Source organism: Scomber scombrus, chromosome 10 (assembly GCF_963691925.1).
Source record: "Scomber scombrus chromosome 10, fScoSco1.1, whole genome shotgun sequence".
NCBI lineage: Eukaryota > Metazoa > Chordata > Actinopteri > Scombriformes > Scombridae > Scomber > Scomber scombrus.
In genome coordinates this window covers 9766471-9781410 of record NC_084979.1, presented here as the reverse complement: position 1 = coordinate 9781410, position 14940 = coordinate 9766471, and the positions used below count along the sequence as shown (strand labels likewise).

The 14940-nt window shown below is 39.0% G+C and overlaps 1 protein-coding gene across 1 annotated transcript in view; it reads left to right on the top strand.

Annotated features, from left to right (window-relative positions):
• The first annotated feature begins 9115 nt into the window (after positions 1-9115).
• Positions 9116-14940, top strand: part of bsna (bassoon presynaptic cytomatrix protein a) — a 105222-nt gene continuing 99397 nt past the window's right edge. Inside the window, exon 1 of the mRNA XM_062427534.1 lies at positions 9116-9685. Coding sequence (XP_062283518.1) covers positions 9116-9685 — 570 coding nt within the window. The remainder of the gene's footprint in view (positions 9686-14940) is intronic.

The following is a 14940-nucleotide window of genomic DNA, read 5'->3' as shown; positions in this document are numbered from 1 at the left end:
AACCACACACGGATGAATTGTTATGATTTCGGTTATCCCGTCTTTTCATCTAATGTCATCAGGTCATCATTTGGTCAAAATTTTGACTGCACATGACATTCCCGTCAGCCTCCACTGCACATTTTGACAATTTTTCTGAAATCAATCATCTTACATGAACACCCACTTCATGCAGTGATTGGATAGAAGTAAGGAGGTCAGACCGTAAACAGATAAACAATTTGTGGCTCTTTTCATGTGTACAACCAACCAAGTGAAACACTTTAAAAACCTTTTTAGAAGACAGTTTTTCTTGTATTTAAAAGATTATTGTATCTCGCCTCTCTTTGAAGACAGACATTTCATCCAGCTTTCAGCCGTTTGGAGCAGTTATAAAAATTTCTTTGCCTTTCGACATGGTCGGACAACGTGTCATGTAAATTGTGCTTTTCTAGCACGACCCTGCCCTCAGTCCTGTTTTTCATCTTGTTCTTTTTTCCCCATTTCATGACAAATTCCTATCATACTACAGTTTTATCACCACCAAAAGTCAAAGAAGAGATTATGTACTTTTTGAGCTTGAGTGTGCACAACAGACACTGCTGTTATGTAATGCTGGCTTAAGCAAGATGAACCAAACATCAAAGTGACATACTTGGGATCATAGTATCACTGGAAAATTTATCATCGTTTCAGTATTGCTGTTTTTGATGTTCATTCTTTGTCCTTAAAATGAAGAGTGAGATGCTTGATGCTACATTCAGCTCCCCATTTGACTTGTTGACAAAGCAGATTGTTGGCTTCAGTCTGCAGTTTGATTGCTTGTTTATTTAGAGAATTCTCTTCCGTGAAGGTATTAATTACAAAGCATCTATTTTAACACTGGTATTAAATGTATAACTGACCAGCTATTTTTCAGTAAGAAATTGAAACAAACTTTTCTTTTTAGAAGTGAGAAAGTAGGGCATCACCACCTCCTACGTGATAGACTAGATGTGTCCAATTGTGCCACAAAGTGCTGAGGCTGCTATGTAATTTTTCTTTTTATTGAGAGCCTGATTTCATTTATTATTTCCTCCTTGATGGTGTGCAAATCAGTGAAATCACCTGGTGTACTGTATGCTGTTTCGATTGTAAAGGTCAATTTAAGCCCTGCAGCTTAGCAATAACATGACAAACGTCTGACTCCTTTCCTTAAATTCCTCCCACTTTGGCAAAAAACACACGGTGTGATGTATACCTACTCTGCCTTTATCACACCGAAAATAGCCCGTCGAGCTGCCCACTCACTCCTTAAAAGAGTGACAGGCACTAGTGAGAATATATGCGCGTGGGCATGTGTGCATATTTTCTTTGTTCTCTTTCTTTCTGTTTCTCACTTTCATAAGTTTTTCCTGTTATAATTTGCTGCTGCGAGGTCCCAGTTTCCCCACGGGAATAAATAAAACTCTACTTTTCATCCAGTGTATATGCAAAATATGTGCATATGTGTGCTTAAATCTATGTGCATTCATTTCCTCCACTTGTACACGCATTTGGTATATGTTTACGTGTACCCAGTAGACCCAGTGGCCATAGTAACAGCCATTAGCAGAGTGTGCCTGTGTTGTGTTGAATCATCTGTTAGACGAGCGAGGAGGGGAACAGAACATAAGCTGGCAGATGTATCAGCTCTTTGTCTCAGATGAAACCAGTGGATTGTGTAAATGATGGACCTGTTTTAACATTTAGACGTTTAATTGAAAGTTATTTAGACCAACTGTAGCAGTAGAATGTCCAGTGTCACTAATGTTAGAACAATAGAAAAAGAACTTGGAAATATTCCCGCAACCACAAAGCGAAGAGCCGATGACAGAGGTAAGCACAGTCTGAGTGAGCAGAGATATGAGATATGATTCAGAAAGTGACCTCCTGGTGTACTTGTTCAGAAGATGAGTTTCCCGCCTGAGCTTGTGAGCGGCTCTGCTGTTTTGAGTCGAGTGGGAAGGTCACTGAAGGTTAGCAGAGAGGGAAGAAACTCACTCCTGCTACCAACTAAAGGTAGGAAGGAACTATCAGAACGGGATTTTTTAGCTCTACAAGCATTTTGGCCAACAATCTAATTCATGGTGATAGTTTTCTTGTCTTAAAAATGTTAAACCCAGAGACAAGGACCAGTGGGTGATGTACACTAGCACTTCATTAACCTATCAAGAAGCCAGCTAGCTAAAGCATTACTATCTTTTAAATAGTCTAACTTGTAATTTTGCCATGTTATAGTGAGTGAGCTTGCTGACCTTCCAAGAACATGTAAAAGATATGTAAAAGAGTGACTGAAAACATCTCATTTGTAATGTTAGGTTCATAGTACCTTCTTTTATATTCATGTTGAATAGGTATTTGTTAATAAAATATGATAAAAATGGCCTAAGGAAAGGAAATAAAGAAGAGGAAACAGGAAGAGCACACAGACAAGAGAGAGACAAGAAGGAGAAGAGGAGGCAGAATGAAAGTTGAATCGCATTTTTGCTGTCTAAGAAATGTTTAACCTATAGAAGCTTGGAGATTGTCAATGCTGTGTTCATTTGTCAAAGGTAACCAAGTCTAAACTAGTGAAGTTAGCTCTAGTAGTGAAAAACTTGCTAGCCTGCTGACCTTCCAAGAACACAAACACATTTTAATTATTGTTTTAGCTTTGTACAGTATCTCCTTTTTTATTCAGGTTAATTAATTATAATTTATGCTCCACAAACTGAATTAGCATAATTTTCTGATTGAAAAAGAACCAAGAGAGGCTAAGGGAAAAAAAGAGAGAACAGGGGAGAAGAAGAAGGGGCAACAAATAAAGGGAGGTGAGAAGGAGAGAAAGGAGGCAGATGGAAATAAATGGGCCGTAGAAAAGTAATTCTGTCAACAGCCCTATGAGTATGAAGAAATAGAGGCAGAGAAGGAGCGGAGGAGGACGAGGAGGAAATACATGTTTAGTTTGGGTCAACCAATATCCCAAATAGACTTGTTTTGCTGCATGTCTAGAGGTCGGATAAGGAATGTACTCCAGGGGCAACAAGATCAGGTAAAGCCTGCCCAAACCTCTGTTTGCCCTGCATGTCAACTGGAAGAGAAGGATACTGAAGCTGAGATCGATTAAAAAAGTGAAAACACCTCCTCTGGGAATTTTCTGGGATTGCAAGTGGAAAAGCTGCAGTCAGTCAGTCAGGCAGCAGATTTGGAGTCTGCCCCTTCCTCCTCAGCACAAGATCATATCTGATAAACAACCATTGTTTGAAGAAAGGTCATCCCATCAAGTGACGATAGCATGAAAACAAAATAATCCATGTAATTCCTTGTAGCATGGAGTTAGTCAGCTCCAGTATAGCGCTCTTGTTTTAAGCAAAGAATACAATATTTGAACTTTGTCTCAAAATGTATTCACTTAAATGTAAATGGCTGCATTTATACAGCGCTCTATAGGTTGCCTCTCATTCACACACTGATGGCAATGAGTGCTGGAATGATCACTGGGAGCAATTTGGGGTTCAGTGTATTACCAATTATGCTAAAGAACACTTCCACATATGGATAAGAGAAGTTGGAGATCAATATGTCAAAGTTGTGATTAGTAGATGACTGGCTCTACTTCCTGAGCCACAACTGTCCTCCTCTGAAGCATACATTACAATAATTGTGCGAAAAAATCATTGTGCCATAGATGAAAGTGTGGATTCTTATCTGAATGACATCACTTGCAAAAATAATCTGTCTACATCAGCTGCACTTTATATTGATATATTTTAATTTTAGGCTACATCTACCATCTGTAAAAGTAGCATCTCATATCATCAGAGGTTTGGCAATCAGCGTATCTGACTTCTCACTACAAGGCCACCAACAGAAATGTTTGATGGACCTAAGGAAAAAAACAATACAGAAATCCACTTGATGAAGTCCAAAGAAACTGAAAGTGACAAATCAAAGAGTGGTAAAATAGACTTAACAAAGCAATACTGAATGTAGAGCTGTGCCTGGCAGTCTGAGGAGTCCTAAAATGGCCACCACAGTGAAGTCTCTTAGACATTTTTATTACATTATTAGCATCTACGAAAACTGTCTTACAGAGACCAGAGGGAGACCAGAGTAAGACAATGTGACATCCTCTCTCCCTTTCTCTCCTCTCCGCTCTGTTCGTCTTCTCTTGACCAGCTTTGTACCTCTCTTCCTCAATCCGACAGTACATTGAGGTTTATAATGGGAGTGGGTGAAATCACTTTGACCGAACAAGCATGTGTATTGGATCATTAAAGGCTGAGTGCGACAGTGATAAATGTCCCCAGTGCAACGCAGAGGAGAGATGTGTAAACACACCCAGAGAACGACCATTCCTATTATTTAGGTTGTCATCTACAGCGGCTTCAGTTTCTCACAACATTTAGTGATTGTGTTCTCCGGAAAACACGTATCTCCAGCTGCGCTTTTGCTTTGTGTCTTCCATTACTTCTATATTTTTTGCTTTCTGTTGTATATTCTATTTTCTGTTTCTGCTGTTCTTCAATCTGTCTTCCTCATTCTTCAATTGGAAAGCCATAACATACCTCCTTGTACTGAATCTGCCAAGATATGGAATCATCCCATATGTGCAACACAGTTTATATAAAGTAAAGGCTTGGTCTGATCAGATTAAACCTTTTGATTTACTCTTAAATGGTTGTATATTTTTGGATATGGAGAACATTAAAAAAGGGTAACAGACAAAATCCTCTGCCCTCACTATTCATATAGATGGACAGCTATGTGGCAAGCTAAATACATCTTTGGATACAGTTTAAGGACAGGAATTGAAAGAGTGAGATACTGTAGATGGAAAATAGATTCACAAAAATGTAGCCATCAAACAAGCTACAATATATTGTCCTTCATGCAAGAAGAAACAAAGGATCACCAGCGAAAGATCAACACTAGTCCCCACAGGACTAACCCCATAGGAAAGTCATAGCAACAAATCTAATATATACACATTGAGTCCACAAGACTGCAAAGGATTCCAACCAAACACAGCCTTTCAGTGAAAAAATGCAAAAGTCTGCATCAGTGTTGGTGTGTTTCTTAAGGTTTTGGTGGCATTATAGAATTCAGAAGTGTAAGAAGCTATTGTAGATGCTTCTGTTTGCAGAAGCATCAGTCCAATAACTTTTTCCGTTGTCAGCATTACATCACTCACAGTTGGAGCACCTCTACAGCTTGGATTGATATTAAAATTCCCTGGAATCATCAGTTCAAAAGATTTACACTTGGGTAGATGCAATTTGGCAAGAAACACGTCATCACTAAAAAAGATTTCACAATCTTCAATTTACTTTTGGATTCAGCTTCAGCTATTGTTATATCGAATTGTCCGCTAAGTCTTCTCAGAAATAACGTAGATTAACAATGGTCATAATGTAAACCTATATGATTATTACATTATCAAGGAGTGTCTTTTTTTATGTTTAAGATATAGTTTAAAGAAGAAAACTGAAATGGTAATACAGAATGAGGATGTGACATAACATTCTGGCAAAAGTTGGAACAGTTTCAGATCTAAGGCTCAATGTTTGAAATGTTTGTATTAGAAAACTCAGCTCCAAACAGCTAGTATAATGGTTAGCTTGGTTGGCAGGAAACATGTCATAGAAAAGCTAAATCAGCAATCACAGTTTAACAAAGATGCTACTACTGGTACTGCTCCAAAAAGAGCATTTGGAGAGTAGTTATGCCAGTATTTGCTTGCAGGGTCACAAATCTGATAAAAGTCTGGCTGTAACAATAAACTGTGACTGCTATCAGTTGCTGCCCATCTGAAACACAGCTGCTGACTACAAAAATAACCATTATTGGAGATATATAGCATCAATTTAGCTTGGAGTGTACCTCAGCTTGCGTTCTCCCCGCTCTGTTTTTCTCTTCGTACCTCATTTCCCATCATCTGTTCCTCTGACAGTTTAAGTCTCTTATCTTACCTTCTTCAACGTCTTTGCCAGGTGAATCAGTCAAGCTTTGAGGTTCTTGTTGAGTCACCCGTTCAAACACACACATACACACACCAGGCAAACACACTCATGCTACCACATAGCAACTCACACTCACAGCTATATGCTCACACAGAACTCCTGCGCTGCTGTGTGAATGTAAAGCTTTGATTTGGAAGACCGTACAGATAGAATGTGTAACTGGCTATGTGCGTGCCTTTCTTTGCTCTATAAGCAAAATATTAGCCTTTACTTGATGCTCTTCAAACGCTTCAACCAAAATGACCATCAACACAGCTGAAAACTGAAGAAATTTCATTCAGCATTTAGAAATATTTTAGGATCCTTGAAAAATCAAGTCATTTGTAAAGTACAAAGATTTAACATCTCAGACCTTTACCTACAAGGCTCCTGGAATGCAATTATGTGAATAGTAATGTTGCCTTTGCCAGTTCTGTCAGGCATTTCTTTGACATAGAGACTTGGCATTAGAAAGACAAAAAGGGTCACTGAAGGTTAACTTCCCTTTCAAGAGCAGAATAAAATTGCAGAGAAAGAAGAGACTCAACAAAGAAAAACAAACACTGAGCGGAGCAAGGCCACGGTCAGCGCCGGCTGAAAAGATAATAGAGAGTTAGACAGAGAGGGAATAAAGACAGGAGCGATTGAGCAAAAAGAAGGGGTTAGTGACAGAGAAAGCAAGCAAAGTTTGTAGAGAGGAAGACAGGAAAATAGGAATGGAGGAGAAGTCAGAGACACAGATTTTGTCACGGCCATACTGTCAACAAGAAAGAAAACCTTTTAGTGAAAGGAGAAGCAGACTGGAACATTTTTTTTAGGTCTCAATTGTGTCTCAGTAAATCAACATTTCCAATTTCTGTGTGCACTAACCATTTAAAGTTGGTAATACATCACAACTAAACTTATTCAATCAGTGGCATGCAATATAATGAAATAGAATAGAATAGAGGCTGTCACCCCAAGAAAAGTGTCAGCAATGGTTCAAATGCTTTGAACATGCATATATTTTTGAAATATTCTGAAAACCAGCCTTTTGCTGTCCTGTGAATGTGACTTTCCTCTCAGCAGCAAGGGTAGAAGTAACCTGACGTTACAAAAGGTTTTATAGCAGTACATACTGGGGGCCACAGATTAACTTTAATCAATAGTTATTAGAACAAAATAGGACAGGCATTTTTCATTAAAGACATTCTGTCCCGTACGCACAGGTGTAATAAAATGACCATATTTGCCCAAATGTTTCCAATCAAAACTGGTTCCCTTTTTTAAAAAAGTTTTTTTTGGGGCTTTTTTTTTTATTGTGTCAGTATGTGGTAGAGAGAGAGGGGAATGACTGGCAGCATAAGTCCCCTGCCACAATCAGGGGACGCTGCTGTTACATGGCATACGCTGTAACCACTCAGCTACCAAGGAACTCCAACATTGGTTTCCTTTAACCTTGACCACAGCTGCTCTCTTATCATAACTGAGTCATTATTGTAACTATGACAACAAAGGTCGCCTAGTACCAGGATGATTCCCTTAACCTTAATCAAGTCCTTTTTGTGCTTAAACCTAACCAAACCTTAACCATTGAGGTGTAAGCATTTATTTTTTTTATCCAGCAATGTTTTCCTGTCAGTAATGGCATCAGATCAGAAAACACGGACCATATAACACAGTTTGTTGTTTAATTTGGAGGACTTGTTTTGATACTGCACTAGAGTTACACTAGACATTTGCTGCCTAATTAGAGTCAACAAAATAGGGGGGGATAGAAGTGTCCAATAAATAAATAGATGATCAAGGGATTGTATTTGTTCCACATGTTACTAAGCTGGTGTCATTTGTGTATTTTCTTCACCAGTTCAGTTTAGTTACTTCTATGTAGTATTTCCTTTTGTAGAGCTGAATTTGCATCATTTTGAATCATGCGCATCATGTTAGATTTTGTAATGCATAAAATCTTTCCAAAAAGTTGTGCAAGGTTGGATACATTTTTAAAATAGGAAAAATACAGGAAACAGGAAGTTTGTATGATTTTTTGACAAAAAACATTTTTAAGAGCATTGTGTTTGTCACATTACTCAAGAAGAGTCACGCTATTTTATATTGTTACCCAATGCAAGAAAAAGTAATCTACAACATTTCATTGTTAACATCAGATTCTTTTAATCATTTATGAGTGTCCTCGGGAGCATTTGTACTGATTTGCTTCCCTCAGGTATGTGTTTGTGTCTCCTGCCTGAGGTGTACGTGTGCTTGTTGCCTTTGACACATGATGGAAGTGTGTGTGTGTGTGTGTGCGTGCGCGTGTGTGCGTGTGTGTTCATTCGATCCTGGTCTGTCTTGTTGCAGTCTGTTATGTTCCACTTTAATTTGTTGATGCCTGTGGATGTTTGGAAGTCTTTCCATGGCTTTCAGCAGCTACCAGTGAATGAATCAGTAATTATTTAGCTGGATTTTAATATTGTTTCTGTGACAGTGAGCAGATAATTTCATTTGTTAGAATACAGTTATCAGGCTGTATTGTCCTGTAGTGCTCATTCATTCAATAATGCATTAGATAAAATAAGATATTTCTTCTATTAAATACTGAGGTGGCATCAGTCAACATTTACTCATCACATTTATTCTCCCACAGCAACAGAATATTACCAGTACTATAATTGCATTCAGCAATTAATCAAATTCCAACACTGGTACAAACAGCTTTGAAAGATATTTGGTTTGATTACTTACTTTCCAAAAAGAGTCATTGTGAGTAGTTGAAACATTTTCTGCTGATAGGATACAATTCTTCAAAAATGACAGTGGTAGGTATAAGCAGATTTCATTTTACAACAAAAATGTTGAAAAAAGGGTCATAAATATACTTTTGACGGCCATATCCATGATATTAAGATAAAAGACGCATTCTGAACCTGCATGTCACGGAAGATAGTTCACATCCTGTAACCTGATTTGATGTTGGTCTCTTTTTTTCTGCTTTGTCCCTCTCTTCTAGGGGTCAGATGGGTCAGATGGGTAGCCCCAAGCTTGGCATGCAACAAGGAGGCCATGGAGGAGGAGGAATGGGAGGAATAGGAGGAGGAGGAATGGGAGGGATGGGAGGGATGGGAGGAGGAGGGATGGGAGGAATGGGAGGAGGAGGAATGGGAGGAATGGGAGGAGGAGGGATGGGAGGAATGGGAGCAGGAGGAATGGGAGGAATGGGAGGAATGGGAGGAGGAATAGGAGGAGGTGGAAGAGGAGCAGGCATGGGCACCGGTGGAGCAATAGGTTCCAGAGCGGCTGAGCCTTACCGCCTGGCCACTCACGAGAGTCCAAGTTCCCCCCGACACATGCAGTCTGGCCAGGGGACCGGCATGGGTCAGGGCTCGGGGCCGGGCCACGGAATGGGTCAGACTCCAGCTGGGTCCGGTATGGGAGGCCACGGAGGTCAGACTCCTGGTCAGCACGCCTCCCGTCGAAACCTCCAAGTCGACTTCAGCGGCTCCAGGACAGGACGGTCTCCCTCTGCGTCTCCCGACCGCGGTGTGACGCCCACCTCGCCCTACTCGGTGCCACAGATCGCACCCATGCCGAGCAGCAAACTGTGCCCGGTGTGCACCACCACAGAGCTCTCCAACCCACCGGCTGTACCCAACTACAACACCTGCACTCAGTGTAAGGCCACCGTGTGTAACCAGTGTGGATTCAACCCCAACCCACACCTCACTGAGGTAGGTCAGATTTATCAAGGAGGTGTGTGTGAGTGTGTGTGTTACTTATATCATGGGCAAAGATCTCTTTATCTATGTCCAGGTGTGTGTGAAAAATGGTTTACTGTAACTCATGAGTTTTGTGTCCCTCCTTACTTGTCACAATAAGTATGTAAAACAAGAAACAAGGGAAGATTGTTGTAGTTTTCTGGCTGCATAAATCGATAATCTGATAATGCTGATTTATAGCGAGGGACTAAGCGTATAAATATAATTTAATTCTGTGGGCAGACAGAAGTCACTATTGATTAATGTTTTGGGTTTAGATGATAAACGGCAGGATGAATGTGAAATGTATTCAAACACGACTTAAGTTTGAGTCAGGAAACAGATCTGGCAGAGACAGACAGGATAAAGATTATTTCTGGCCTGCTGTTAGAGTCAGTGATGGAGGAGAGAAAAAGAAAGAAAAGAGAGAGAGAGATATTTTTATTTTGGCATCATACTTTTGTTTTCATGCCAATAGTACACCTTTAGCTCGAATGAGATTGAGACGAATTCAGTGAAAAAAATGAACGAGTCAGGAGAAAGTGATCAAAGGAGTGAGAGAGATGGCTTGAGGCGCATGAGATAAAATAAGGTCAGAAAGAAAGAGAGAAAGAGAGCAGGAAGTGTGTGTGTGTGTGTGTGTGTGTGTGTGTGTGTGTGTGTGTGTGTGTGTGTGTGTGTGTCTTTTCTGTCCAATTTGCAATTAATAGATGGCAAGATGGCGGCATGCACAGACTCAGCTGCTCGATGCTCTCTTGAAAGGAACCCCACTATTAAGACTTGTTTGCCTTAATATGCTATAATTGCCCTCTCCTACTTAAATATGTCGTTAGAAACACATGAAATATTCTATTATTTAAAAATCATCTATGTTTAATTTATAGTTTGACATATTTTGACACCACCATTACACTATGTGGGCAATGAACTCTGGGTTTATGACGTAAAATGTGCTTCTCATGGTTGTAATGTCCAGTAAAAAATGAATCCACTGTACATGTTTATAGTAAGCATATATATTGAATTCATTCATTTTTAATGCTGATTAAGATCAAGACTGGGTTGTAAAAATACAAAATCTAAATCTTAAGAATACCACAACCGTACAGACATTCTGTTTATTGACATTAATCTGTTTATTAATGGCATTAACAAACAGATAATTACCTTTTTTTAGTGACTTTTCTCAAATTTTCTTCTTAATATCTCACACTAGAAACATTATTTGACTTCTGTCACGTAATCTAACAGGAACAGTTGGTTATATAAGAAGCCTTTACTATGTGGATATCTATATATGTAATATCAAAAGTAAGAAAATGAATGGTGGTATAGAAGAAGGTATAGATACTGTATCTATGTATATATAACTTTATAGTGTAGTCTTTGTGTGTATTTGTGATACACAGTGAGTGTAAAGGCTCAGTAAGTGGCAGTAATTCCTTCCTGAGGCGCTGACAGATTCTCTATTAATGTGCCAAGGCAAGAAACACGGATCATGATAGTGTGTGTGTGTGTGTGTGTGTGTGTGTGTGTGTGTGTGTGTGTGTGTGTGTGTGTGTGTGTGTGTGTGTGTGTGTGTGTGCTTGCGAGTTACTTTTACTCAGGTGTGACATGAAGAAGGAAACACTACATTAGTTGGCCTTCAGAAAGAGAGATGGAGGGAAAACAGACTGAGAAACAAAGAAATAAAGGACAGATTAATGTCACATGATATTCAGAGATGGAGTGAGGGATGAGGAGGAGAGAGCAGGTGGAAGCTTGCCTTTGGTGACGGGGTTCAAACTATCAGTCAGCTTCCGGTGACAAAAATCAAATTGCTTCCTCCCTGGGCAGACAGGAAAGACTTCGGACAGAGAACACAACTGTGCGACGTGCAGTAGCATGAGGCTACGTTTGATATATTAGCCGTGCTGGCAGCCATTGATTCCAAGTGATGTCTGGTCCAGAGGCTTTTTTTGGCAGACAGCACAATAAACACTTTGCTGGATTAAACAAACAACTGTGGTTGTGTTGTTGTGCCTCAGTTTTAATTTGTTTTTGTGGGGGAGAACGTTGGCACCAGGACCATCCATGTGTACCCAGTACATCATTCACCCTGATGCTCCATGTTAACAAGTAAGCATCCACTGCTGGGTGATTGTAAATAACTCATATTTTTCAAGGTAAGAACACTGACATACTGTACTGTTCATTTTTTCATCTTTTTATTAGTTTTTAGTTGAAATCATGAGCTGCATATCATCCAGAATTGTTGGCATTAGTCGTGTGGAAAAAACGTCTTATTACCAAAACATTAGTTTTGCAGATTCAAAGATGTTGCAAAATTGATATATAATCCATCTAACTTAGTACACCTATAATCAAGTTCACTGTCAGCTTTACACAATGCCCCATTACTCAGCACCTCACTACTTATGAAATTAAAGAACTGACCTACAATAAATAAAGATGAAGCTGCTTGTAATCCACAAGCTGCCGACTCCAAAATAACAACTGAGATGAATGTAAAGATTCAACAAACACATCCAATATAAGTTTTATAAAGGTAGGCTGTTTATTGTATTGGTTGGAATGGCAACCCACTAGTGACAGTTGGATTTAATAAACTGGAAATCTTCAATTCTGTCAGACTGATTTAACTTTAAAAATATTTCATAAATTATTAATCAAGTTTCTAATCTTGCTGATTTCTATTATTTTATTTATTTATTTACAACACAAGTCCTTTGATGTCTCCTTATACTTAACATATTAACATAAATATGATATAATTTCTGGGCAGCACATAGAGGATTTTGGTCTTTATGTTGTCATCACCTAATAAGCAGGGTGTCAGTTACTCAGAAATACGCGAGAGTCAACTTTATTGCAATTTTAACAGAAATGTCTGTTATTCTTTGCACAGCGTTCGATGAAGGTTTTGCTGCGTTTGATTTTAAATTTGCCTACTGTACTTTCAGTGTGGCAGCTGCTGTCTGACTCATGTGGGATCATCTCTGTAAGAACAAACTTTGATCTCTGCTCGCGTAGACATGCTCGTACAGTATGTGTGGCCCTGTGTGTGTGCGTGTGTGTGTGCATGTGCAACAGAGTGAGTACTACAGGTTAATAATGGTGGGTAACGCTAATGAGGTGGAAGGAAGGAGGAGTTGATAAGCCTCTGATTTAGGGATTAACACACACAAAATTACACATGTACTGCACATGCATAAACTAACACTTGCTTAACACAGTCACAAATGCAGTGTAGACATGCACACACACACACACACACACACACACACACACACACACACACACACACACACACACACACACACACACACACACACACACACACACACACACACACCTTTTCCCCACTTGCCTTAACATTATTCATGCGAGGAGCCGGAGCAATAAATTGTGATGTTAATTATTTGGAGGAACCCACAGGGATTTCCTGTCGGACAAAATGGAAAACAACATGAAATGTAACACAACAGTATAAGATCCAGCCATCACCTTTTTAGAACATTGTCACACATTGGTAGAAAGGAAGAGGAAAAAGGCCTGATTTTAGGATTTGATTTTTGGTTCTATGTGTTATGAAATGCTTTCCTTAAACAAAAATAATCTTCAAATTTCAATTGTGCACCGCATTTTTATCTTTGCTGCCTTTGATCTCTAACTCCTCCATCTTGTACAGATGAATGTACTGGTCCTGCCATTGTTCAGCCTCCTATGAATTATGGATTAGTTCTCCACTCCTACTAACGTTCGCTATCTTCTCCGTATTGTCCTGGCTAATCAGTGTTCCCTCAGTCCCTGTAATCTAATGAACAGTCCCACCTTGCAAACCTCTGACGCAGTTTGCAACATGAAAGTGACTTAACCAGACAGCTATATGAGATTAAACATCTCACATGCTTTTACTTGAGAACAAACAGCTTACATGTATAATTAAATGATAATTCTACGTCCCAATCAGAATTGCACAATCCAAAAATAGTAAGAAAAAAATGGACTCTCAAACTTTTGTCAAACTATCTTGGAGATATCACAATGATGTGCTTACAAGATTTATATTCCCTGAGATGTTTTACCATCTTTAAGATGAAACTAATACACATGACTTTACCCAAACTTTTGAAACAAAATTTTGAATGTCGCAACTGGCACCAAAACATTTATTAAGAGAAAAAAAAAAAAACCTTCCCTCAGCTCTATGTGGCAGAGCTCCAGCTATGTTGTGTCTGTAGCTATGGATTAATACTTAAACTTAACATTATCCATTATTATCACAGCTAATCAATGTACTGTGTATGTCCTGGTAATCTAATAAGCAGCTCTGTCTCCATTTGCATCAGATAACATTTAGCAGATTTAGCCGCGCGAGCCGAAGAGATCATTTTATATTAACAGGTCAGGTATGTTTCATTATTGGGGTTTAACAAGCGGCAAACTGCACATGTAGATTCCTCATGTTCTCAACAGGTTTCCTCTACGTTTTTAAAATGATGACTTGATAAAAGAAAGAAAAAACTTTTAAAAGGGTGAAAATTCTACATAAGATAAATAAAGAGAATGGATCTTGTTATAATCTTTGTTTATAATTGTAGAAACACATAATGTTCCTTCAGAGCTGCTAAGAGGGTCGACCACCTTCTTCTGCCTACAGATTAATGCCTTAACTCAGCATCCTATATCATGATCAGAGTTAATCAATGTGCTCTCTGTCCTGGTAATCTAATAAGCACTGCCAGCATCCATATCTTGGCTTTTGTATCAGATAACATTTAGCACACTAAACTAGGAAAGTGACACCAATTAGGAGGATCAGAGGGAGATTACGGTTAGTGTATCAGAGAGGGTGGTGGTAACATGGTTTTCCCTATGAGTGACTTGATTTGCGAATATGTCTTGCATTGAAAGGCAGGTTTGTTTTTTGTAACCAAAAAAAAAGGGGAATAAGCGATGTAACAATACTGTATTTGTGTCATCATTAATACATTTTTAAAAGTCAACAGCCTTCAAAATGCTCTCCTTTCATGATGAAGTTTAGGTGAGAACTTCATCTTGGCTCTAAATATGTTTGAAATACACGTCAATTAAAACGGGTTCTTACTCTGTGAGTAGGGTTAGGGTTAGAGTTCAGATCAACAGTTAAAATGATCAAAAGCAAATGTTATTACTGACCTTTATAAGATAATATGCCATATGTCATTATAAAGTTAATTATCAGT